Source organism: Dermochelys coriacea, chromosome 23 (assembly GCF_009764565.3).
Source record: "Dermochelys coriacea isolate rDerCor1 chromosome 23, rDerCor1.pri.v4, whole genome shotgun sequence".
Taxonomy (NCBI): domain Eukaryota; kingdom Metazoa; phylum Chordata; order Testudines; family Dermochelyidae; genus Dermochelys; species Dermochelys coriacea.
The window spans coordinates 2898351-2924153 of record NC_050090.1 but is presented as its reverse complement, the minus strand read 5'-3'; the positions used below and the strand labels follow the sequence as shown (position 1 = coordinate 2924153).

The window sequence follows — 25803 nt, the reverse complement described above, 5'->3', positions numbered from 1 at the left end:
CAGAGCCGTAGATGGTCCTGGTGCTGCAGAGGTATTGGCCCATATTCTGTCGGTCTGGTGTAAATCGAGAGTAACTCTCTTGACTTCAAAGGATCCCTGTATAAACAATTGTCCTGCCCTAGAGGTGGTTGCATTTCAGTCCTGGGTGAGGGATCCTTGTATAAAGAGTTGCCACAACCTACTCTGGGGTGGTGACATCTCAGTGCATCCTAGAGGGGATGGAGGGGCCAGTGTTAGGCAGTGGCTTATGAATGAGACCCGGGTTCAATTCCCATCTCTGCTGTGGACTTCCTGTGTGACCATGGCCACAGGAAGTGGCCCTGAGCTGCTTCCTGTCTCAGTTTCCCCATCTGTGAAAGGGGGATGGTAAAGCTGCCCTGCCTCACAGGAAGGATAAATCCATTAAAGAGGGTGAGGCGGGTTGAGATCTGGTAATGACAAGCGGTAGAGAAGATATGGGCATAGTTGCTATTATTTATAGAAGCACTGGTGTGACGGGGAGCAGATTTAGCCAAGATCAGAATCCGAGTTTCCTTCCCTTTGTGGCACTCGTCCCGCTGGCAGCAGTGCGGACAGGCTGCAGGATCGGGGCCCGAGTCAGGCGAGATCATGGCCCTCTGCGCTTGGTCTGTGTCACTTTAGGAGGGAAGCTCTGTATTTCTATCCCCATTCCACAGATGGGGAAGTTGAGGCACGCAGAGAGCAGGAGGAGTGACTGGCCCCAGGCCAAAGAGAGATTCAATGGCACACTTAAGATGAGAACCCAGAAGTCTCAGCTCCTACCCTCCCCTGCTGTAACCACTAAACCCCACTCTCCTCCCAGAGCTGGGGCAAGCACCAGCCATCCTGCCTCTCCTCCGCCCAGGGTGCCAATGCTGGAGCAGGCCTGGCGAGCTCCTGTCAGAGGCAGCAAGTCCAGGCAAGCGGCCGGGTTACGAAACCCCTTTGGCTGCAAGACCGGCACAGACGCAAAGCAAACAGCCTCCCTGCTCGGCCCGCAGGGAGGGGCCGGGGGCTCTGGCATCCCTTCCCAGTCACGCAGGGACAGAGTGGGCGTCAAAACGGCTCCAGTGCCCCTGGCTGAGCTGTGGAGGGAGGGAGCAGGTACGTGCTGGGCCGGGGACCAACCTGAGCCGCAGAAGGGAAGTAAAGCTGTTATCGGCAGATAGGGGCTAGTGGTTAGAACAGGGGTGGGAGGCAGGACCCCTGGGTTCCCTCCCTGGCTCTGGTATGGCGATAGGGGTCAGGGCTGCTGGGTTCTTCCCCTGGCTTTGAGAGTGGGGATGAGGTCTATGAGTTGGAGCAGGGCTGGATCTGGGAGCCAGGACTCCTGGGTTCTGCCCCCAGCTCTGGGAGGTGAGGGGGGGCTATGGGTTGGAGCAGACCTCGGACATGCCAAGTCTAGCTGACCATGGTATTAGCAGTCTGGCTTGTGTGAGCATCTGCAATGGTCAGACCAGGGCAGGGGAGCTCTGCTTTACTTCTGAACCATCCCTTCCTGCTGCCTGGAAGGAAGACCCCACCCCACTGCACCCCCAGCCCCACTTGCTGCTCCCCCAGCGAGCCGATCTCACCCTGCATCGGCTGCTGCACAGATGGCTGGCCCTAAGACAGGCCGAATTCCCTGCTGCAGGGCAGCTGTAATTTGCAGCTCTGCCTTTTCCTGGTGTCCCCGGTGCCCAGCCACAAACCCAGCTTTGCCCCCTGCCTGGGTAACTGAGCGATTCCCCCTGGTGGAGGTGACGGGGAAGGACCACTCCCCCCTGCTGGGATAGTCCTAGGAGTGGGTGGGGCGGGGGGGGGAGCGTTTCCCGCTCTTCACCCATGGCCCGGCCCGCGGCCAGAGGCCGGTGGCGTTTTTAGCTGGGGAGGCAAAGCGGCTACATGCTTTCCTGTCGCAGGCCGAGGGTGGGAGGAGACGGAAAGTTACAGAGATGCTGAGCGAGGGGAGAACGCGCAGGAGCACTGGGGGCTGGGGGGAGGGTTTGGATCAGCTGGGCCAAAGCCCAGTGTGGGCAGACAGCCAGGATACCAGGCTAGATGGGCCCATGGCTCTGATGTGGGGTGGGGGGGAAGGGGAGCGATGGAAGGTTTGGGGGAATTGTTCCAGTAGATCCTTCCTTCCTCCCCCCCCTCCAGTCCTCCATCCCGCACAGGCCCCATCTCTCGAGTGCAGGAACCAGCACGCCCTGGGCCGGCCCCCACCTGAGCTTCGCTGCGTAGATCTGAGCTCAGATAAAGGAGGAGCGGGAGGAAATGCGAAACGTGAACCCTGCGCGGGCCTCGCGGGCTGGGTCCCTTCTCGCAGCATCCCTGCAGGGCTGGGCACCTGTCGGTATGGCCCTGGGCTCCCCCCACAACAGCTGTGCCGGTGCCTCTCACTCCCGACCTGCAGCCCCCTGCCAGCCCAGCCCCGGGCTCTCTCCCACCCCCCAGCTGTGCTGGTGCCCCTCACTCTCGACCCGCAGCCCCCTGCCAGCCCAGCTCTGGGCTCCTGCCCCCCTCAGCTCTGCCGGTGCCCCTCAATCCTGACCCGCAGCCGCCTGCTAGCTCAGCCCAGGACCCATCCTGAGCTATGGATGGCGAAGAACCTGCCCTTTTGCCTCCGCTGTCCTGGGCGGAGTCGCCTGAGAGCACCCCACCTGAGTCACTGGCGCTCCTGGGTCCCAGCGGGCGCCAGAAGTGTGACACCCAAACACACCGGTCCCTCCCCCTCCTCTCTCGCCTTCACACCGCGTCCCGTGGCCTTTCCCCTCCGCCCGGCACAGCCCAGAGACCACGTGAAGGCTGCCGGAGGTATAACAACCACATCCCTGGCATCGCAGCCTTCGCTCCTTCGTCATCGCCTTCCCCCTCACCCTCGTCCTCACCAGAGATCTCCCTGCCGCTGCTTCTCCCTCCCCAGGTAAGAGCTCCCTGGCTTTGCTGCTTTCTTCCTTCCCTGGCTTGCTCCCAGCGGTGTCTGTTTGGCAAAGGGCCTGGACCGGGGAGATCTGGGTGCAGAGGAGTGGATTGGGCAGGGAGCCAGCGGCAAGAGGGCCTGATTCGCAGCCCATTGGACTCCCAGTTGCTCCGCTGAGCCCTCGGGCATCAGACAGAAGTTGAAGTATCTCCAGCCCGTTCTGTCTGGTGCCCACCAGCTGGCAGGGCCCTTCATTCATGGTACAGTCAGCCACAGCAACACACAGCCCAATCTGTGGGGTCAGACACCTGTCAGCTCCCTCCATGTGGTTCAGGCTAAGAGGCAGCGTGGCCCAGGGGGCTGGGATTCACGAGAGCTAGGTTCCGGCCTCAGCTCTACTGCATGACCCCCCAGCAAGTTGTTGCTCCATGCCTCGGTTTCCCCTCCCACCCTTTGTCTATTGAGAGTGGAAGCTCTTTGCAGCAAGGGGATCTCTCTCACCCTGTGTCTGTGCAGAAGCCAATGCAATGGGACTGTGACCTTGGTCGGGGTCTGGGCAGCGCCCAGCCCGATGGGGCCCTGATCTCGGTCGGGATCTGGGCAGCGCCCAGCCCGACAGGGCCCTGGTCTTGGTCTGGGGCCTTTTGATGCTACCATAATACACTTTAAATTACAAACCAATTTGTGAACCCGATCACACGTACACCCCCAGAGTCTCTCTGGGCTCATGCTTGTGGGGGAGGCAATGCTGGAACATGCCCAGATGCTAGAGAGAGCAGAAGACCTGAAATGCGGGTTGCCATTACCCAGTGACTAAGCCTGGGGATGATTCCGCCTCCCCCGATGACACGCTGGGCGGTTTGAAACCAGCGCTGGGTTTGTTTTGAAGTCCGGCGGCCCCCTTTGGGAATATGGGCTTGCAGGTGGGAGGGGTGTGGGGGTATTAAATCCAGTGGGGCTCCTGGGCCCTGATCCAAGCACCCATTGGAAAGGCTCCCTCAGGCTCGGCTGGGGAGCAAGCGCCCCGGAACTAGGCCCATGGAGGGGTTGGGAGGGGGCCGTTAACCCTTTACAAGTGCACTGTAGAGACTGATGCGCCAAGGGGGATGCCAGGGAGTTTCAGGGGAGAAGGGGGCTCTCGGGGATACATGGGCCATGGAGCCAGGACTCAGTTGGGTTCCTGTCCAGGGCAAGGCTGAGGGGCGTTGGCTCTGTGTTGGGGGGAGCTCCTGCTCCAACAACCAACAAAGGACTCCGGTCTCCAGAGACGTCCATCCCCTATTTGATGTATGTGCCTGAAGCACTTAGAGGCCCCCGCTGGAAGCGGGGACCCCCATTGCACCCTAGGAAGAGCTAGGCCCTGCCCTGAGGCACTCCCAGGCTGAATAGCCAATGCCTAGGACCGGAAAGTGTCAGGCTGGGTCCGATCCTACGAGCCTGTTATCCCGCCCGTGGGCAGTGGTAGCACCACATGGAATCACAGTCCTCGGGAAACAGGAGACGTGCGTTGAGGAGAACCGCCCCCCCCGCAGCAATGTACCCCAACACAGCTCGCGCACCAGCTGTGTCTCTCTTATTAACCAGGGGACAGGCCCCTTCTGGGACCTCTGTGCTGTGCAGAGATACCTAGAGGCTGAAGGGGGTAATGTGAGTGAGAGTAACACGGCAGCAGGCAGGGGGGCAACACCCCCGTCACAATGGCCACTCCCCCTGTTACAAAGTTGTCTCCTGCTTGCTCCCCTTGCAGAGGGATCTGGCGCCTAAATGCATCCTGGGACACGGGTTTCCGAGCAAGCCACCTCTGCTGATGGGTTAGTTACAGCTGCCGGGCTATAAAGGATGCCTCACTTGTCTGCTGAAGATGTCGATCCTTCGGGGGCTGGAGACAATGATAGCCGGTAAGCAAACCTCGAGGCGGGACTGAGTCTGTATCCAGCCAAGCTTTGGACAGTGCATGTGCAACCACTGCCCTCTGTTGGATGGCATCGGGGCTGCTCCTGCGTGTCATATGCCCTATGCTGCCCCCAGTCAATGGGGATTCCCCTTTAACTCGAGAGTCAGGAGGGTTTGAGCCCTTGGGGCAAAAGGAACTGGGTTCTAGCCCCCTTGATGGGAGGGATGGGGGATTGGACAGTCCCTGTGTGGGGTTGTGCTAAGCTTTGCAGCTTGTCCCAGCCCTCGCTGTGCTGTCCAGGACGTCCAGTGGCAAAACTTTGGGGGGCCCCAAGATAGGGTGTGGATGGGGACAGTGAGGCCAGGGCCAGACGGGGTGGATGGGGGAAACTGAGGCCCAGAGGCAGTGCCACGGATACGTTTCCTTCCTGGGGGAAGCGGTCATTCGTGGTTCTGCTTTTCCCCCATGCACAAGTCTGGGTGCTTCCCAGGTCGAGCTGGGAGTGGGTTTGGGATTTCAAGGTTTGTGGGTATGCAGGGTCTGGGGGGTAGGGGGAGAGGTGTAGGCTGGAGTGCATGGGGTTGCATGTGTGTGGACCCCCCTTCCTAGTTTATACACTTTGCAGGGAGCCCTTTGAATGCATGTTCAGGCCATTGCAAGTTTCTACCCCCCCCCGGGCTTCGGGGAGCCCCCCAGGGCAGGGCCTTCACCTCTCCCAGCCCCTAGAGACCTGGAAATCAGCCATGGGGGGCGGGGGGAAGAGAGCCTGGTTGGGGGGCTTTTTCAGCCGTTACAAAGGTGTGTGGGTGGAGGGAGCCAGCCCGCACAGTTCCTTCCCCAGTGGGGTTGGGTAGGCGTCACTCGCAGGAGGACGGGGAGTTTTGTGCACATCTGTCCGTCCCACATACAGCTTGGCGCCAGGAGAAGCAATTCTCTGTAGCGTCTGGATCTGTTTGGCAACGTTTCGGATCCAAGTTGGGGGCAGAGCAGCCCTGGGAAAGGGGGCGAGACTCCGGTTACGGGATGCAGAGAAATTTGGGGCCCCTGGTTCATCAGGTATGCTTGGACCCTACCCCCCCGCCCCGTTTCACCCCAGTTACAGACTTTGGGGGGAAGGGCTGATACTAGGGTCCCCCCTGTCAGTCCCGATGGGGTGTGAAATAAATTACAGTAGCACCTAGACACCCCAACTGAGACCGGGGGACCTCCAAGGCACTGCACAGAACCCCCCCAACCAAGATTGCCCCCGCATGATGCCAGGACCTGGACTGATCCCCCACCTCTTAGGATGGGGGGATCCTGTTATCCTGGGAGCTGCACCAACCCCCCGACCAAGATTTGGGCCCCCATTGTGCTGGGCACTGCACAGACCCTTCCCAACCAAGATCAGGGTCCCCCTGTCATGCCAGGTGCAGCAGCACCCCTTCCCCTCCCCTACCCGCCAGATATCAGGGGTCCCCCATTGTGCCCGGCACTGCACAGACGCATAGTAAGAGACAGTCCCTGCCCCCAATGAGTTTGCCATCTAACTAGACAAAGGAGAAGGGGTGTGACGCCCATTTACAGGTGGGGAAACCAAGGCACAGCAGGCTGCCATGACTCACCCAGGGAGCTGGGGATTGACCCAACATGCCCTGAGTGCCATCCAGCACCTTCAATGTTAGACGCATGTGTATTTGAAGCTACAGCCCAGTGATTGCTAAGATCCTTAGGCACAGTTACGGGTGCAGAGAGGTCTGAGCCTTGGGCAGAGGGGTAGAGAACCACCCTCCCTCCCCCTGCTCTGAGGAGCTGTGGGGCTGGGCTGGGATCTCCTGCAACCAGCTAGAACCCAGGCATCCGGGACACCCAGCCACGGCTTTTCATGCCCCGCTAAATTCAACTACACGAGCAGGAGCTGGGATAGCGCTGCCGCATCGGCCAATGGGAGGCTAGCCAGAGGCACCGCCACCCCCTCTCATTGGTTGGACGTACCCCCAAGGCGTGGCCTATGCCCACCCACAGTTCAATGCCTCTCGTGTGTTTGTGCGCAGCCTCCAGCGTCTGCTGCAGAATGGCCAGTGCCAGGCCCCAGCGGGAGACCAGCCCTCACCCCCCCTGACGATCCTGGACAGGCTCCTGCTGACCCGGGGGCTCTGGCAGCTGCTCAGCCTGGGCCCAGAGCAAGCCACGGAGCTGCTGAGGATGCAGCCACCTGGGGTAAGCGGCTGGCCAGCGAGGCAGCCAGTGAGTGTGGGACCATGCAGGGCTATAAGGTGATGGCTGGGCGGGGCTGTAAGGTGGGTGCAGCTGTAAGGTGGGTGGGGCTGGAAGGAGGTGGCTGGGCAGGGCTGTAAGGTGGGCGAGGTGGAGCTGGAAGGTGGGTCGGGCAGTAAACAGGTGGCTGGGCGGAGCTTTAAGGAGGGCAGGGGGGTGGAGCTGGAAGGTGGGCGGGGCTGGAAGGAGGTGGCTGGGCAGGGCTGTAAGGTGGGCAAGGTGGAGCTGGAAGGTGGGTCGGGCAGTAAACAGGTGGCTGGGCGGGGCTTTAAGGAGGGCAGGGGGGTGGAGCTGGAAGGTGGGCGGGGCTGGAAAGAGGTGGCTGGGTGGGGCTGTAAGGTGGGTGGGGCTGGAAGGAGGTGGCTGGGCGGGGCTGTAAGGTGGATGGAGCTGTAAGGTGGGCGGGGCTGTAAGCGGGTGGACGGGGGGTGGAGCTGTAAGGTGGGCGGGGCTATAAGCGGGTGGACGGGGGGCTGGAGCTGTAAGGTGGGCGGGGCTGTAAGCAGGCGGCTGGGGGTCTACACCATCACCTTTTCTTCCCTCCTGCCACGTGGAGGGTTGGCACTGGGGTGGCTAATGCCCTGGGGCTGCCATTAGCACCATTCGTGGTGGGCAGGGGTCAGACTGGGAACTGCAAGCTTCGGGGACAAACCAAGGCTCTGTGGGGCATGGAGAGAGCCAGATTTCCCCCCTACCAACCCCGGTCTCAGCTTTGGACCCCACAAACCGGCCTCCAGAGGCAGGCCCTGGGGCCCCCACCCAGACCCGCCAGCCGGCTCCCTTCCGAACCTGCCAAACTCTCTCCCCTCCCCAGACGTTCCTGGTGACTGGTGCGGGGAGCGGGGAGCTCAAGGTGTTGTCGGTGCAGAGCAGTGGAGAGGGGCGCTACGCCGGAGCCGTCTGCCGTTTCCACATCAAGGAGGGCGGCTCGGGTAGGTCAGGGCAACGGCTGGGCTCATTGCAGAGGGGTCAGCCGGCGGCCCAGCCCCCGGGAGCCACCTGTCTGGGCTCACGCAACGCGTCAGCAGGGCCAGGGATAGAACCCAGGAGTCCTGATGCCCAGCCCCCTGCTCTGACCACTAGACCCTGCTCCCCTCCCCGAGCTGGGGATAGTACCCAGGAGTCCGGACGTCAGTTCTTCCTGCTCTAACCGCTAGTTCCCACTGCCTCGCCAACAGCTGGATGATACAACCAGCCCATAAAGTTCTGAGGTCGGTGACGTCATCGTCGTTTCCTCCTGCTGAACAAGAAAAGGGAAGGGCCCCAGCTCTCGCAAAAGCCTGGAGGGGGAAGGATCTGATGCCATGGCGGGGACCCCCGGGTGGGGCTGCAGACTAGAACCACCCACCCCCCAGTATGCAGCCGGCTGCTCCCGATAGCAATGCTGCTCTGGGTTTCAGCACCAGCCTCTGAGCTTCGCCCCTGCCCAGCTCATGCTTCCTTGGTGAGGTATGTGGAGCAGGAAAGGGCAGCTCCCAGCTAGGGAGGAGTTCAGTCGAGTGATTAGAGCAGGGGAGCTGGGAGCCAGGACTCCTGGGTTCTCTCCCCAGCTCTGGGAGGAGAGTGGGGTCTAGTGGTTAGAGCAGGGGGGCTGGGAGCCAGGACTCCTGGTTTTTTTTCTCCTAACTCCCTATGTAGCCTTGAGCAACTCTGTTCCCCTCTCTGTGCCTCAGTTTCCCCCCTTTAAGACATCTTAGCAGGGAGGTTAAATCATCTCCATTTTTAGGATAGATGGGGTAAACTGAAAGAACAGGGGACTTGTGGCACCTTAGAGACTAACACATTTATTTGAGCGTGAGCTTTCATGAGCTACAGCCCACTTCATCGGCTGCATGCGGTGGAAAATTGAGGCACAAGAAGATGACTGCTCTTGGCCCAAGGTCATACGGCGGGCGGAAGGGAGGGGATTGAACCCAGGACTCCTGGGTTCCCATTCCCAGCCAGGAACTCCTTTTCCTCCATCCACCCCTTTCCTTCTTCCTGGTAAAGGAGCCGAGGATGGATAGAACCCAGGTGTCCGAGCTCCCTGTCCGGTGCTCCTGCCAGGTTTCTCTCAAAGGTGCATCTGGCTTGGCAGCCCGGGGGGGTTGCAGGTTGTGGAGAGATCCTCGTGGCTGGGGGTGTTGGAAGGGTGGGGGGCTGTGATGGGGAGAGGAGGCAGTTGCCGGAGGTGGAGAAGGGGCAGAGCTTGGCTTGGTGCAGAGCTGGCTGGGGGGGAAACTGAGACATGGAGCGATGGCAAGTCTGGGCCCAAGGTCAAGCAGGTGGATAGAAAAATCCCCCTCCCCGCCCCCACTCGAACTCCTGGGTTCTATCCCCAGCCAGAACCTCCATCAGTCCCAGGGTGAGTGACGTGAAGGCCCCAGACGTGCCCACACCACCACCCTGCACTGGCATCAGAGCGGCCTGTCGTAGCTTCCTCCTTGCTTCTGGGAAGAACTGGGGTGGCTTATCTCTGCTGATCTCTGCTGCAGACGTGTTCTGTGCCGGGGGCAGGGGGGGGCGGGGGGTTATTCGGGGCAGTCCTGAAGGGAACAGATCAGTGTACGGCCACCCTGGAGCCAGCCAGGGCCTCGGTCTTGCCCCTGAGGGGTCAGTGCACACCAGAGCTGGGAGAGTCAGGAAATAGCCCAGGTTTGTACCTGATTTAAATGAGTGCCGGACAGTGCAAGATAGTGGTTAGAGCAGGGGGGCTGGGAGCCAGGACTCCTGGGTTCTCTCCCCAGCTCTGGGAGGGGAGTGGGGTCTAGTGGCTAGAGCAGGGAGGTGGCTGGGTGTCAGGACTCCTGGGTTCTCTCCCCAGCTCTGGGAGGGGAGTAGGGTCTAGTGAGTAGAGCGGGAGGCTGGGTGTCAGGACTCCTGGGTTCCCTCCCCAGCTCTGGGAGGGGAGTGGGGTCTAGTGAGTAGAGCAGGAGCCTGGGAGCCAGGACTCCTGGGTTCCTTTCCTACTCTGCCATGGACTCTCTGTGTCACCTTGTTTCTTCATTTCTGGAGCCTCTGATTCCCTATCAGGGACATGGGATCAGGGAGGGTTTTTGGCAGTCTGGTGCTATGGGAAGCACTGACTGGGGAGGGGGGGTCTGGCACTGGAGGCCCTGTCGCTCAGATCCACCCACACATACACACTCACCCTTTGGAACCGGCCTGGCCTGGGACGTGCCCCACCCCAGAACAAGCCACTTCTTAAAAGCTCAAGAGAATCTCCCGACTGAGGAAAACTTCCAGCTAGTTTCTGCTGCCGGGCGAGCCCCCTGCAGCCCCCCAGCCCTCCCCCTCTCCACTGCCCCCAGCGCCTAGGCTGCACTGGGGCCCCGCTGTGTGTCTCAGACCCCGTCTCTCTCCCTTCTAGCTGTTTCCCTGGAAGGGTCCCAACTGCGTTTCCTGGGGCTCCTGGAACTGGTCGCCTTCCTCTCCGTGAGCAGGTGAGCGGGGCTGGGTTGGGAGTAGGAATGGGCAGGTGACACTTTCCCTGAGTCTCCGCTCTCCTGTCTCCAGGGCTAGGCCTTTGCCTCTATCAGTTATGGGCTGGGAGCCAGGACTCCTGGGTTCTATCCCAGCTCTGGGAGGGGAGTGGGGTCTAGTGGTTACAGCAGGGAGTCTGGGAGACAGGACTCCTGATTCCCCACCCCACTCACTTTTAAAGACCCAATAACCTGCTCCCACCCCACTTGGAGGAGAAACGTCAGGTGAAAAGCCCCCTCACAAGGGTGATGTGGGTGTGTGATGGGGGTGCCATTCAGGGGTGGGGGCATCCCCGACCCCTAGCCCAGCTTTCCAGGAAGTGGAATTTATGGGTGCTGGCCTGGGTTTGAGGAAGCTGCGGGGGTGGGGGAAGGGTGGCCACAGTGACTTCCTCCTGCAGCTTCCCAGCGTGGGGCATGCCCCTCCCCTGCAGCACCCCTGCTTCTTCCACTCCAGGGCCCTGGCCAGTGCGGGCGTCTGGTGCGGGGGACTGGATGGTGCCAGGAGGGCAGGGCCCTGGCCGGTGCGGGCATCTGGAGGGTCCTTCCTGCACTGCCCCTTCTCCCTACAGCCCTCTACTAACCGGCTCCTGGTCTCTCTTGCTTGCAGGGACGTGCTGCCCCTCCCGCTGCGGCTCCCGGCCGCCTTGCAACACCTCGGCAGAGCCGAGCTGGACAGCTGTGCGGCCCTGGGCATGAGTGAGTGCTCCACCCGTGGGCGATTTCACCCCCAGTCAGGGTCTCCGCGAGGAAGCCAGACACCCTCACTTGGGGGGTGAGGGGGGGAATGGGGTCAGGTCGCCTCGTGGGTAGAGGTGCTCAATGTCTGACCTCTGTATGGAGCCGGATGAGAGAACCCAGGTATCCTGGCTCCCAGCCCCCCTGCTCTAACCACTGGACTCCACTCCTCTTCCAGAGCTGGGGATAGAACCCAGGAGTCCTGGCTCCCAGCCCTCCCCACCCCACCCCACTTTAACTAGTAAGCCCCAGAAAATGACAGTGGGGCATTTTGTCCTACCCTCAGCACACAGCGCTGACCCCCCCCCGCCCCCAAGCTAGGTTACATCTGCCCAGGGACTCATGTGTGTCTCCTGCTGCCCGGTGTCCCCGGCAGGGTTCTGGAGTCCTCCCTTTAAGCCGTCGGCCACAGGCGAGGAGGAGGAAGAGAACATGGGGTCCAGCCCCGAGTCTCCCAACCCCCCGGAGATGAGCAGCCCGGCCTGCTGCATCCAGGTGACGTCGGAGGACGGGGCACTCTGCATCATCAACCCTCTCTTCCTGTCGGAACACAGCAGCGAGGGCTTCCTCCCCGCCCGGGTGCCACCCCCGTTCCACCTGCCCGAAAGAGGGGGCACCATCCGGCTGAAAAATGGGCAGGACCCCGGCCTGTTGGACAAGCGGCCAGCGCCCGCTGATGCTGAGATGGGCCAGTTGGGAGCCCCGGAGCCCGGGAAGGAGGGGGAGCCGGGCAAAGGTAAGTGCCAGTGGCCTACCGGTTTGGGGGTGGAGGTGTTGGGATCGGGCTTGGGGGGCGAGCGTGTGCTGGGAGTCAATGGCATTGGGGCATCTGTGTAACACGCCCACCCTGGCTAAGCCTTAGTGCATAGGCCGGTCCCTTTCTCCTCTCCCACAGGGGTCGTCCGTCCCCCCCCCCCAAAAATTGCAGGCTTCTGGGAGGTGGAATTGCCCTGCACTCAGGATCAGGGGTAGGGAGGGGGTGTAAATTCCTAACCCCAGAGCCCCTAGTGGCCAGCTAGACGCGAAGGAGTCGCTCCCTTTTGCGGCGAGCCTTGTAGTAGGTTGTTATGCTGGGAAAACGCTCCAGGGGGCGCTGCGCGGGGCAACGGGCGCGAGCCGCGCTCTAGGGGGGCTGCCACCGGGTGAGCGAGACGCCAGCCCCTCAGCGCCCCCCACCCCCGTCCCCGCTCTCCCCAGCAGGCGATGCCCCACTGGCCTCGGCGAAACGGAAACTGCTACTGCGCCGTCCAGCCTGGAACATGTCGGAGGAACAGGTGTCCTCGCCGCCGGCCGAGAGGCAGGAGGGCCCGGCCTCCCCGCACCGGGTCTCTTGGATCGAGGGGGCCTCGGACGCCCCCTGGGCGCTGAAGAAGTCCCACTCGGAGTCCTCGCTGCTGGGCCCCCGGGACAGCCTGCTCCAGCCGCCCATCCCCGAGCTGGATTCGCTCTCGGTCAGCAGCGTGGAAGAGGAGCCCGACGCCCACCCGACCACGCCCCGCAAGAAGCACCAGTCAGCGGCGCTGCCAGGCCGGGTCCTGCACCGGCTGTCGGCCGTGGGCAGCGCCCTGACCAGCTTCCTCTCGGCCGAGCGCCGGCTGGCCAAGCGGGTCCAGGAGCTGACGCAGGAGCCGGCCTCCTACGTCGGGGGCCTGGTACAGGACTTCGTGGGGCATATGCTGCGGGGCAGGGCGGCCCGGCACCCCACCAGCACCGACCTGCTGCAGGAGATCCGCCAGATGATCAGCAGCCTCAAGGGCTACCTGTTTGAGAGCTCGGAGCTGCAGGACATCTGGGAGTACGGGGATCTCGAGGACGTGGACCTGGGTACGGGGTGGGGGGCGTCCGCTGGGTATGGGGGACTCAAAGGGGTGAGGGGTGTCAGCTGGGAACTGGGCATTGGGCTCAAGGGGGTAGGGTCGTCTGTGAGCTGGGGGATGGGAGGCATCTGGGAGCTGGGTTTTGGGTTCAAGTTGTGGGGGGCAGTGGCTGGGGGCTGGGTACGGGGGAGCAGTAGGATGGGCGCAGCTGGGTACAGGGGGAGCGGCAGGAAGGGGACGGGCTGGGGGCTGGGTACAGGGGGGCAGTAGGATGGGGACGGCTGGGGATGGGGGGGCGGCAGGATGGGGGGCGGGCTGGGGGCTGGGGACGGGATGCGGAAGAAGAGAGATGTTCTCCTTCCCCACGTGAGGAATTCTCAAGGCAGTGGGGGAGGCAGGGGGCTGGCTCAGTGGATCCCACCTTAAGGTCACTGCTTTGGGTCCAGCCTGCAGCAGCAGCCCCCCCGCCCCGTCATTTCTCCCCCCCAGGTCATTTACCACCCCCCACACGCTTCCATCCCCGGAGTGGGGGTGAGATGCGCTGGGTGGGGGGGGGAGGTTGCCCAGACTCCACCCAATCTTGGGGCAGGGGCAGGGTTGGCTCAGGCAGTTGGTGGGGGGAAGGGCCCCTGAATAGATTTCCCCTGGCCCCCCCCGAGATGGAGCCTGTCACGGGTAAGCTAGTAGTGGGGGACCACCACCCCCCACCCCGGGGTTATAAATAGCCCCTCCAGGAAGAGAAGCACTGTCTGTAAATGCAGCCGGAAAGGCCACGGTGGTCAAACCACCCCCAACCCGCTGCAGCATCCGCCCTGGCTCTGGGGTGTCAGTGAGCGCCTCGGCAGGAAGCTGAGGGGCGGACTGGGGGGGGCCAGAGGAGAGCTCTTAAAGAGGAATCAAGCCTGGCCCCTTGGTGCTGGCGGGGGGGCCCAGAGGCTCCCCCCACTCCTGGGGGAAGACAGTTTGGTGCCAGGGCTGGGGAGCAAGGCAGGGAAGGGGGTCGGCTCGGGCAGTGCAGCAGATAACGGGTCCCAGCTCCACGAGGCGGGGTAGGGCGGGGTTCAGTGTTAGCGATGCTTTAAGGGAGAGAATAAAGTGCTTTGGGGTTGGTGTGTGTGGTATCACACTCCCCTCCCCGTGCTGGGGAGAGAACTCAGGAGTCCAGGCTCCCAGCCCCCCCACTCTAACCACTCGACCCCACTCCCCTCCCTGAGCTGCGGAGAGAACCCAAGAGTCCTGGCTCCCAGCCCCCCCTGCTCTAACCACTGAACACCTCTTCCCTCATCACTTTTGCAGCTTCCTCTGCCCTCCAGGGCCTCAGCCCCATTTGCCTGACCCCAGGTAGCAGGCCCAGTGGAGAGGAGGTTCCTGATCCGAAGCCCCCAAGCTCTTGCCCTGTGCCAGACGCCCCCCGGCCTGACCCCCTCTCTCCATCCCTGTCCCCCCCCCCCCACAGGCTCCATGGTGGAGGCGGCCCTGTACAAGTGCGTCCTGAAGCCGCTGCGGGACTGCATCTATGGCCAGCTCCTGGAGTTCCACAGCCGGGACGGGAGTCTGCAGAAGCTGCGCGACCACCAGCTGACCATGGGCCGCCAGAGCCTGGCGGAGCTGGGGGTGACGGCCAGCGTCCCCGACGCCCCGGCCCTCGAGCGCATCCAGGCCAAGCTGGTCCAGATGCACCAGGCTTACTCGCCCAAGAAGAAGGAGGCCCAGCTGCTCAAGGCCTGCAAGCTGATCTACGAGGCCATGAACCACGGCATGGGTGGCAAGGGTAGGGGAGGCTGGCTGTGGGGGGGCGGCACGAGGCTGCCAGGGAAACCTGCATCCAGGTCCTGGGGAACCCCCGCTACCGCATGGGACCCCACTTAGCTGCCCCCAGCCCCCAAAGATGGCATCCTATCCCCTCCCCGAGACAGCCCTGTCTCCCCCCCGCCCCGTGAAGTGTTTCTGAGCTGCCATCTCTGCCCCCCAGCCTTGATGAGTCTCTGTTTTCAGGGGGGGGATTGCATGGGGTACCGTGGACATCCTGTAACTCGGAGTATTGGGACTGGCCCCCTGCAGGAGGTGGGCTCGAGCCCCACACACACACACACAGGGTATTGGGACTGGCCCCAAGGGGGGCGTTCTCACCGCCTGTCTCTCTCTGCTCAGAGGTCTACGGGGCGGACGACTTCCTGCCTGTGCTGACCTACGTCCTGGTGAAATGCGACATCGTCTCGGTGCAGCTGGACGTCGAGTACATGATGGAGCTGCTGGACCCCAGCCAGCTGCAGGGAGAAGGTCAGAGCCCTGACCCCGTCCTTCCCCAGCCAGGCCGGGGACCCACAGGTTGCCTGTGGACGCCCCCGCTAGGGGTGAGCCTGCAGCCAGGCTGGCCGACCCCGTGGCTCATGGGGTTGGAAAGCGGGTGCTGAGCGTTTTTCCCCCTCTCCTCGGTCGAACCGTGCCCTGGTCAGCAGTGCCTGGGTGGCACACACCCGCAGCCCCCCTATGGCTCCTTGGCTGAGCTGAGTTGGTGGGCCCTCGCAGGGCTTAGGGGGGAAGCTGGTGCAACCCGGCTGCCTTGCAGCTCAGGACAGCGAGTGAGAAGCAAACAGGCCATGGAGACTGTAGGGGGGCAGGTCTCCCGTCACCAGCAGCAGTAGTAGTCCTTTTATCCTCTCTGTGCACCAGCCCCTAGCGGTGACGGGCATGCCCATGGGCCCCTGATGTCTGAGCCCCGCATTCCTCCCCACCCCTCCTGCAGGCGGCTACTACCTCACCACCTGGTTCGGGGCTCTCTACCACATCAGCAACTTCCAGTCGGCTATGGTGACCCGGCAAATCAGTGTAGAAGCGCAGGACTCCATCCACCAGTGGCAGCGCCGGCGCACCATCCACCACAACCAACACAGTCGGTGCCGCTCCCAGGTAGGGCTGGCTGCTTTGGGAGGTCACCGCTCTAAGGGCAGCTCAGGGTGGTTCAGGGAGCTGCTGGGTTCTATATCTGCCTCTGGCAGGGGCAGCTAGTGGTTAGAGCGGGGGAGGGATGGGAGTCAGGACTCCTGGGTTCTATTGCTGGCTCTAGGAGGGTAGCGTGGTCTACTGATTACAACAGTGGGGGACAGGGAGCCAGGGTTCCTGGGTTCTTTGACCCTGACTTGCTGGGTGACCTTTGGGGTCTTTCCCTTTGCCGCTCTGTGACTCAGTTTCCCCATCCGTGAAAAATGGAATTGTCGGTTTATTCTGAGCAAGGACACGCAGCAGTGAACAAAAGCATGAATTCACGGTCGCCTTGTAAACGTGTCAAATGCGTAGCTAGTAGCAAAAAAGATAGGAGGAGAGTGAGCTGTGTGCAACAGGTGCATGAACTGGGAATCTGGGATGCCAATGAACCAATCCCAAAGTGCTTAATACTATGGAGAAGTGGGTTCTCAATGTGTTTCAGAACATGTAGATAAGCTAGCTAATAACTGTGTACTCCAGATGGGTGGTGCCTCCTACCTCAGGGGCTGATCAGCACTGCGTGGTTCTGCTGCTTGCCCATAAACCAGAGTAACAAGTCCAGGGTCAAGCGTGCTATTGACCCATATTTTGGAGAAGCCCCTTGGGCTGGAAGGACTAACAGGCTTCTGGGTGTTACAATGAGCTATCGTGGATGTTTTTGTGGCATTCCTCTTCCCCCCTCCTCACGGAGATGGAATTGCTCAGCTGTGCGTGTGTCATAGACCCAACACTAAAAGTGAAGGGAGATTCTCCTTCATCGCCAGTGCTTTTGGAACAGAGGGGTCTGAGTTTTAGCCTCTCCCGCCATCCCGTTTATATGAGCAACCCACTGAGAGGCAAGCCCAAAGAGTTGAATTTGAGTGTAACTACCAGCCATGTGTCTTCCCTCGCTCATATACACATAGCTCTTCTCAGGAGTGGGGTCATAGAGCCCCGCCTTCTTAAAGGTACAGCGCCCTCATTCAGAGAGAGAATGGTGATGAGGAGGAGCCAAGTAACAAAGCTTCACTCTGTCAAGTTATCAAGTTGGTAAACGTCAATGAGTTAGTCACGGCTGCCTCGAATGATTGACTGTCTATCTCTTGATCCACCTGTGGTTTGTTATTAGGTGTATTACGGTAGCACCTAGAGGCCTCAGTTGAAATGGGGGGCCCCTGTTGTGCCAGGTGCTGCACAGTCAGAGGCTGCTCCTGCTCCAAAGAGCTGACACTCTAAATAGACATAAGAACATAACATAAGAACGGCCCTACTGGGTCAGACCAAGGGTCCATCTAGCCCAGTATCCTATCTTCTGACAATGGCCAATGCGAGGTGCCCCAGAGGGAATGAACAGAACAGGTAATCATCGAGTGATCCATCCCTAGTCACCTACTCGCAGCTTCTGGCAAACAGAGGCTAGGGACACCATCCCTGCCCAGCCTGGCTAATAGCCATTGATGGACCTATCCTCCATGAATTTATCTAGTTCTTTTTTGAACCCTGTTATGGTCTTGGCTTTCACAACATCCTCTAGCAAGGAGTTCCACAGGTTGACTGTGTGTTGTGTGAAGAAATACTTCCTTTTGTTTGTTTTTAAATCTAGTGCCTATTAATTTCATTTGGTAACTCCTAGTACTTGTGTTATGAGTAGTAAACAACACTTCCTTATCTACTTTGTCTACCCCAGTCATGATTTTATAGACCTCAATCATATCCCCCCCTTAGCCGTCTGTTTTTCCAAGCTGAAAATTCGCAATCCTATTAATCTCTCCTCATACGGAAACTGTTCCATCACCCTCATCATTTTTGTTGCCCTTTTCTGAACCTTTTCCAATTCCAATCTATCTCTTTTGAGATGGGGCGACCACATCTGCACGCAGGATTCAAGGTGTGGGCGTACCATGGATTTGTTTAGAGGCAACGTGATATTTTCTGTCCTGTCCCTTTCTTAATTATTCCCAACATTCTGTTGGCTTTTTCAACGGCCGCTGCACATTGAGTGGATGTTTTCAGAGAACTCTCCACAGTGACTCCAAGGTCTCTTTCTTGAGTGGTCACAGCTAATTTAGACCCCATCGTTTTATATGTATAGTTGGGATTATGTTTTCCAATGTGCATTACTTTGCAGTTATCAACATTAAATTTCATCTGCCGTTTTGTTGCCCAGTCACCCAGTTTTGAGAGATCCTTTTGTAGCTCTTCGCAGTCTGCTGGGTCTTAACTATCTTTAGTAATTTTGTGTTGTCTGCAAATTTTGCCACCACGCGGTTTACCCCTTTTTCCAGATCATTGATAAATATGTTGAACAGCACTTGTCCCAGAACAGACCCCTGGGGGACACCACCATTTACCTCTCTCTGTTCTGAAAACTGACCATTTATACCTACCCTTTGTTTCCTATCTTTTAACCAGTTACCAAGCCATGAGAGCACCTTCCCTCTTATCCCGTGGCAGCTTACTTTGCATAAGAGCCTTTGGTGAGGGACCTTGTCAAAGGCTTTCTGAAAATCTAAGTACACTATGTCCACTGGATCGCCCTTGGTCACCTCTGGAGCCCTTTTTAAAAATTGCGTCACATTAGCTACCCTCCAGTCATCTGGTACAGAAGCGGATTTAAATAGGTTACAGACGATATTTAGTAGTTCTGCAATTTCACATTTGAGTTCCTTCAGAACTCTTGGGTGAATACCGTCTGGTCCTGGTGACTTATTGCTGTTTAATTTCTCAGTTTGTTCCTCTAATGATACCTCAATCTGGGACAGTTCCTCAGATCTGTCACCTAAAAAGAATGGCTCAGGTTTGGGAATCTCCCTCATATCCTCAGCCATGAAGACCGATGCAAAGAATTCATTTAGTTTCTCCGCAATGGCCTTATCGTCCTTGAGTGCTCCTTTGTGCCTCCCACCTAGACAAAGGGTGGGAGGGGAAACTGAGGCACAGAGCGGGGACAGGACTTGTCCAAGATCACTCAGCAGGAATAGAGCCCAGATCTTGCGAGTCCTAGTCCAGTGCCCTACCCACTCTCTCTGTAATCTGATCTGTCTATGGTATGTATAGGGTGCCCATCACCATAGCGTCTGGTCTGCTTGATTTATTTTTTTTCCCCCCTCTCCTTCTCTCAGGACATCCTCTACGTCTCCTTCCAAGAGCCCTTCGCGAACCAGAAGGCCATTCCTGTCCCCGCCCATATGACAGTGGCTTCAGTGTGTGTGGTCTGCGGCAAGAAATATGGCGTCCCCAACCCGGAGGCCTATGGTCTTTTCATGGTGACGGACAACACCTCCCAGCTCCTGGCGGAGGACATCCACCCCCAGCAGATCCGCTCAGCATCCCTCAAATCCCACAGCGCCTCCAGCTGCTTTGTTTACAAGCTGAAAAGAAAGGAGCAGGAAGTCCCGTCTGAGGGCGACAGTCCAGCTCCTGCTCAGGAACCAATATAAGGCTGGGGGAGAGACGGTGCAATCAGAGACTGGCCGGCTGGGAGCGTCCAGTCTGTGCAGCCAAAGCCCAGTGACCTCAGGACTGATGCCGGACTCTCCCCAGAGCCTCCCGGGTCCTAATATCTCGGGCTGCCTGGGGAAAAAACAAACCCAAACTTACCAAGGGTCGGAGCAAACAGGCACTGGAGTGGCCAGCAGAAGGCGTGGAAGCCCCATTGACTTATAACTAGGAACGGCCAAAGCCCAGAGGAGCTGACTGGAGAGGACAATCCTGCTGGGGTGGACGGGGCGTCCCTCATCTCTGCAGGGCACAGCTTGGGGGAGTAGGTGTCCAAAGCTGGGATGGCCTTTTCCTGTCTTGGAATGCTACCAGCCTTAGGGCCGTGTTGGTCATTTAGGCTCCCAACTGCAGCCCAGGGCCGGGACATGGATGGCTCGGGATGCTGCGGTCCGGAGCACAGGAACCATTCTGCTCTAGCCAGCTGCCTGAGCAGGGGCGGAGTGGTCCCGTGCTGTACGGGTTTGGGAGGTTGCAGCCCAGTGGGAAAGGGGCAGGGGAAAACCAAGTCCAATTTCCTCTCCGTGGCATGGCTGGTATATATCGCCCAAGGGGCATGGCGGGGGGGAGCAGCTTGCCCTGATGTCCCTGCATCAGCTTCTGTCCCAAGGGCTGCACCAGACCTCCCCACACCCCAAATCCAGATGACTGTAACTAACCAGCCCTTTGGTTTCCCCCACAATTCGAGGCTGTTCAAATGTGCTGTGAGCTTTACCACTTCTCTCTAGGGCCAGGAACCCAGCTCGTGGGAATCCCTGCTTAAAGGGGAAGTAACCTTAAATTCCTCAACCTTCTGCCTATGTCAGGGACTATATATTTATATGACCTTCCCCCCTGTAAAGGGAGGACTTTGGCCAGCTTGGTTACTCTTTCTTTAAATAAAAAGAGAGAACCTCTGAAAATGCAAGGCCTGGCGGAGCGTGGGTGGGAGGGTTTGTGGTTGCTGTTCAGTGTATTACAGTACATAGGCAGGGTGAGGGACAGCCCTGGCCCCCAAGAGCTTAGGCCCAGCCCCTGGCAATGCGAATTAAGCATCCAAGTTCTTTTTGAGGAGCTGGGCCTAAATGGACAAAGGAGGGGAGGGGAACCTGAGGCACAAAATGGGGGAGTGACCAGCCAGGAATAGAACTTAGGTATCCTGCCTCCCCGCACGCTGACCTGCCTTGCCCCAATGAGCTTTTCTGCAGCTGAAATGCAGCCACCTCTGGGGTGGAGCGCAGCACTCCCATCATTTTCGGTCCTATTCTCTCTCCCTTTCTTAATTATTCCCAGCATCCTGTTGGCTTTTTCGACTGCCGCTGCACATTGAGTGGATGATCTCAGAGAACTCTCCGTAGTGACTCCAAGGTCTCTTTCTTGATTGGTAACAGCTAATTTAGACCCCATCATTTTCTACATATATCATAGAATCATAGAATCATAGAATGTCAGGGTTGGAAGGGACCCCAGAAGGTCATCTAGTCCAACCCCCTGCTCAAAGCAGGACCAAGTCCCAGTTAAATCATCCCAGCTAGGGCTTTGTCAAGCCTGACCTTAAAAACCTCTAAGGAAGGAGATTCTACCACCTCCCTAGGTAACGCATTCCAGTGTTTCACCACCCTCTTAGTGAAAAAGTTTTTCCTAATATCCAATCTAAACCTCCCCCATTGCAACTTGAGACCATTACTCCTCGTTCTGTCATCTGCTACCATTGAGAACAGTCTAGAGCCATCCTCTTTGAAACCCCCTTTCAGGTAGTTGAAAGCAGCTATCAAATCCCCCCTCATTCTTCTCTTCTGCAGACTAAACAATCCCAGCTCCCTCAGCCTCTCCTCATAAGTCATGTGCTCTAGACCCCTAATCATTTTCGTTGCCCTTCGTTGTACTCTTTCCAATTTATCCACATCCTTCCTGTAGTGTGGGGCCCAAAACTGGACACAGTACTCCAGATGAGGCCTCACCAGTGTCGAATAGAGGGGAACGATCACGTCCCTCGATCTGCTCGCTATGCCCCTACTTATACAACCCAAAATGCCATTGGCCTTCTTGGCAACAAGGGCACACTGCTGACTCATATCCAGCTTCTCGTCCACTGTCACCCCTAGGTCCTTTTCCGCAGAACTGCTGCCGAGCCATTCGGTCCCTAGTCTGTAGCGGTGCATTGGATTCTTCCATCCTAAGTGCAGGACCCTGCATTTATCCTTATTGAACCTCATTAGATTTCTTTTGGCCCAATCCTCCAATTTGTCTAGGTCCTTCTGTATCCTATCCCTCCCCTCCAGCGTATCTACCACTCCTCCCAGTTTGGTATCATCCGCAAATTTGCTGAGAGTGCAATCCACACCATCCTCCAGATCATTTATGAAGATATTGAACAAAACGGGCCCCAGGACCGACCCCTGGGGCACTCCACTTGACACCGGCTGCCAACTAGACATGGAGCCATTGATCACTACCCGTTGAGCCCGACAATCTAGCCAGCTTTCTACCCACCTTATAGTGCATTCATCCAGCCCATACTTCCTTAACTTGCTGACAAGAATGCTGTGGGAGACCGTGTCAAAAGCTTTGCTAAAGTCAAGAAACAATACATCCACTGCTTTCCCTTCATCCACAGAACCAGTAATCTCATCATAAAAGGCGATTAGATTAGTCAGGCATGACCTTCCCTTGGTGAATCCATGCTGACTGTTCCTGATCACTTTCCTCTCCTCTAAGTGCTTCAGGATTGATTCTTTGAGGACCTGCTCCATGATTTTTCCAGGGACTGAGGTGAGGCTGACCGGCCTGTAGTTCCCAGGATCCTCCTTCTTCCCTTTTTTAAAGATGGGCACTACATTAGCCTTTTTCCAGTCATCCGGGACTTCCCCCGTTCGCCACGAGTTTTCAAAGATAATGGCCAAGGGCTCTGCAATCACAGCCGCCAATTCCTTCAGCACTCTCGGATGCAATTCGTCCGGCCCCATGGACTTGTGCACGTCCAGCTTTTCTAAATAGTCCCTAACCACCTCTATCTCTACAGAGGGCTGGCCATCTCTTCCCCATTTTGTGTTGCCCAGCACAGCAGTCTGGGAGCTGACCTTGTTAGTGAAAACAGAGGCAAAAAAAGCATTGAGTACATTAGCTTTTTCCACATCCTCTGTCACTAGCTTGCCTCCCTCATTCAGTAAGGGGCCCACACTTTCCTTGGCTTTCTTCTTGTTGCCAACATACCTGAAGAAACCCTTCTTGTTACTCTTGACATCTCTTGCTAGCTGCAGCTCCAGGTGCGATTTGGCCCTCCTGATATCTTTCCTACATGCCCGAGCAATATTTTTATACTCTTCCCTGGTCATATGTCCAACCTTCCACTTCTTGTAAGCTTCTTTTTTATGTTTAAGATCCGCTAGGATTTCACCATTAAGCCAAGCTGGTCGCCTGCCATATTTACTATTCTTTCGACTCATCGGGATGGTTTGTCCCTGTAACCTCAACAGGGATTCCTTGAAATACAGCCAGCTCTCCTGGACTCCCTTCCCTTTCATGTTAGTCCCCCAGGGGATCCTGGCCATCTGTTCCCTGAGGGAGTCAAAGTCTGCTTTCCTGAAGTCCAGGGTCCGTATCCTGCTGCTTACCTTTCTTCCCTGCGTCAGGATCCTGAACTCAACCAACTCATGGTCACTGCCTCCCAGATTCCCATCCACTTTTGCTTCCCCCACTAATTCTACCCGGTTTGTGAGCAGCAGGTCAAGAAAAGCGCTCCCCCTAGTTGGCTCCCCTAGCACTTGCACCAGGAAATTGTCCCCTACGCTTTCCAAAAACTTCCTGGATTGTCTATGCACCGCTGTATTGCTCTCCCAGCAGATATCAGGAAAATTAAAGTCACCCATGAGAATCAGGGCATGCGATCTAGTAGCTTCCGTGAGTTGCCGGAAGAAAGCCTCATCCACCTCATCCCCCTGGTCCGGTGGTCTATAGCAGACCTATATGTCCATTTTAAGAGGACAGATGCATATAAATTAGCTGTCACCCCTGTAACAGTTTATGGCAGTGGGCGGTTGCCTGCAGCTTGGCTGAGAGGGGGTAAGACAAGGGTCACAGTCACCTGGGATATGTTTTTGCACTGGGGCATTTCAGCGGGTCTCAACGCAACAGCCTGCTGTCTTGCAACCTCTCGCCTGCTCATCTTCCTCCGTGCTCTCCAAAGCTGGGCTATTTCTGTGCAGGGAGAGGCTCCCCTGGCAGTGCATGCTGGCCCCAGTGCAATGCTAGGGGGAGCAAAGTGGGGGGCCCAGTAAGGGGCGCTCTCCATTCAGTCCCTGTGGTCTGCAGTTGCGGGGGACAGGGGAGGGGACTGGTGCATGGAGAGGGGGGAGGAGTTCACACCACTCTCCTCCCACAAGGCATGAATAGTGGGGAGCTCCTGGACCATAGCTTAATGCCCCCCCCATCCCTTAAAATGGACAGCTAGCCCTGGGCTGGGCCCCTCTGGCTCCTAACAGCCAATGGAAGCAATCCAAGGTTGGGCACCTCGATTGCTTTAAGGATCTGGGCCCAGGTCTGCTCTTCGGTGCCTGTCTGTCAGTGTGCTAAGCCTGAGTCATGGGGGCAGGGTGGGGCCTGTGGTTTGCTGGGTACCACCGGCAACTCCTGGGTTCTAAGCCCACCTCTGGGAGGGGAGTGGTGTCAGGGCGGAATTGAGTGTCAGGATTCCTGGGTTCTATTCTCAGCTCTGGCTCGGACCCTGTGTCCTGGGGCAAATGCCTTCCTTTCCCCATGCCTCACTTTTACCTTTCCATAAAATGGAAGAGATGCTGAGTAGCTCCAAGCAGGCGGGGGGTGAGGTTTGATGTATTCCATTTGCAGACTGCTTGGAGGCTCTTAAAAGGATCTGGAAGATGGGGAAAATGTGTTTTTTAACTGTCTTCCAAGGGCAGGAAGTTTTGTTTAAAACCAGGTGCAAAACTGAGGTGTAAGATACGAAACCCTTTCAAATCTATTGGGGATTATCTATCTGTTTGTGACAGAATTTCTGTCTTTCACTATACACACTATCTATCTATCCTCATTCACGCCTCTCTATCTATCCCTATATCCACCTATCTACAGTGGTTACTACAGAGAGCTTTAGTATAGACCCTTCCTACGTCAACAGACAGTTTGTCCGTCACTGTAGCTCATCCACCTCCCTCAGAGGCAGTAGCTAGGTGGATGGAAGACTTTTTCGGTTGACCTAACTGCATCTACCATGGCGATGACGTCGACCGAACTACAAAATTTTTCACGGCCTAGCTACAAAACTCAGAGCCGATCTAATTTTTAGGTGTAGACGAGGCTTCATACGGACAAGGTGAACGCCTGGCGTTAGACTAGTTCCTCCAAGAGGTGTGGAAAGGCTGCCAAGTCCTGGCCTGGGTCATCTCAGGATAAGCCCTCTTGGGGATGGGCTGCTGGGCTAGCTGGCTGGTCTAATCTAGTTTAGCAATCCTCCAGTCCCTTATTAGTCACATTTATTTGTATCGCAGCCGCGCTTAGGAGCCCGAGTCCTGGCCCAGGACCAGGCTGTGCTACCTAGCTATGGCCAAGCATCCCCCTCCAGCCTGCCACCCTGCCTATCTAACCTAGAGCCTGGTCTACATTTAAAAATTACACCACCCTTGCCATGGCACTCAGGGCTGAGAAAAACATTGTCCCCTGAGTGCTGGGGATAGAATCATAGGGTTAGAAGCGACCACAAGGGTCACCCAATCTAACGCCCTGGTGTAGACAGGACTCCATCATCTGTCAACCTACTGCCTGCCTCTCAAAGAGGAGGATTAACTTCCAGCGCTGGAGGCTGCGTCTACACCACGGCGCTGTAGCCAGAGCCCCTCTACACGGACCCAAGGCAGGCGAGGCGCTATCTTGCATGGGCCCAGCTTCTGCTGGTGGAAGAGATGAGCTTGCCCGCCACAGGGAGTCTGCCTTTGGAGCTGGGGTTCTGGAAGAAGAGCCCTGGGGCAGCGGGCAAGCGCGTCACATCCGCAGAAGTTGTGGGGGGGTACAAGAGATCACCTCACCCACCTTGGCTCGCTAATATCCTGGGACCGACCCTGCTGCTAGCCAAACACCCGCTGGACAGCCCTGTCTAGCTGCCACTGCAGGTCACTGTCCCCTGCTGTGAGGGGCATTAGGCTCCCCAGGGGATCTCGCGGGGGGGGAGGGGGGGAAGGGAAGATAAGTTTCCCCCCAGGTGGGTGGAGGGGGTGGGCGTGGCTTGTACAAAAAGGGGCGTGGCTCCTCCCCCAGCTGTTGTTGCCCGGTGACTCCACGTGG

At 58.1% G+C, this 25803-nt stretch overlaps 1 protein-coding gene across 9 annotated transcripts; it reads left to right on the top strand.

The window, feature by feature from the left end:
• Positions 1–59: 59 nt before the first annotated feature.
• On the top strand, positions 60–20432 carry RINL (Ras and Rab interactor like). Of its 9 annotated transcripts, none has more exons than XM_043501418.1 (13): positions 60–1104; positions 2774–2905; positions 4650–4800; positions 6830–6995; positions 7867–7984; positions 10402–10474; positions 11124–11212; positions 11628–11987; positions 12452–13075; positions 14525–14839; positions 15220–15348; positions 15815–15978; positions 19155–20432. In XM_043501418.1, exons 3-13 carry the CDS (start codon positions 4742–4744, stop codon positions 19470–19472), a joined length of 2415 nt encoding a protein of 804 aa, XP_043357353.1. In that variant the 5' UTR covers positions 60–1104; positions 2774–2905; positions 4650–4741; the 3' UTR covers positions 19473–20432. The 9 variants fall into 9 exon arrangements, with proteins under 9 accessions (XP_043357353.1, XP_038237872.1, XP_043357355.1 ...); XM_038381944.2 differs by having other exon boundaries at positions 12449–13075; XM_043501417.1 differs by lacking the exon at positions 60–1104 and adding an exon at positions 3615–3778 and having other exon boundaries at positions 2438–2905; positions 12449–13075.
• Positions 20433–25803: the final 5371 nt, after the last annotated feature.

What these genes read in the sequence shown, in the direction of transcription:
- RINL (XM_038381947.2), top strand. Translation starts at nt 4,742, where the DNA reads ATGCCTCACTTGTCTGCTGAAGATGTCGATCCTTCGGGGGCTGGAGAC. An exon ending in GCTGGAGACAATGATAGCCG is followed by an intron (nt 4,801 to 6,829) that starts GTAAGCAAACCT and finishes GTTTGTGCGCAG; the next exon opens with CCTCCAGCGTCTGCTGCAGA. An exon ending in CTGTGCGGCCCTGGGCATGA is followed by an intron (nt 11,213 to 11,627) that starts GTGAGTGCTCCA and finishes TGTCCCCGGCAG; the next exon opens with GGTTCTGGAGTCCTCCCTTT.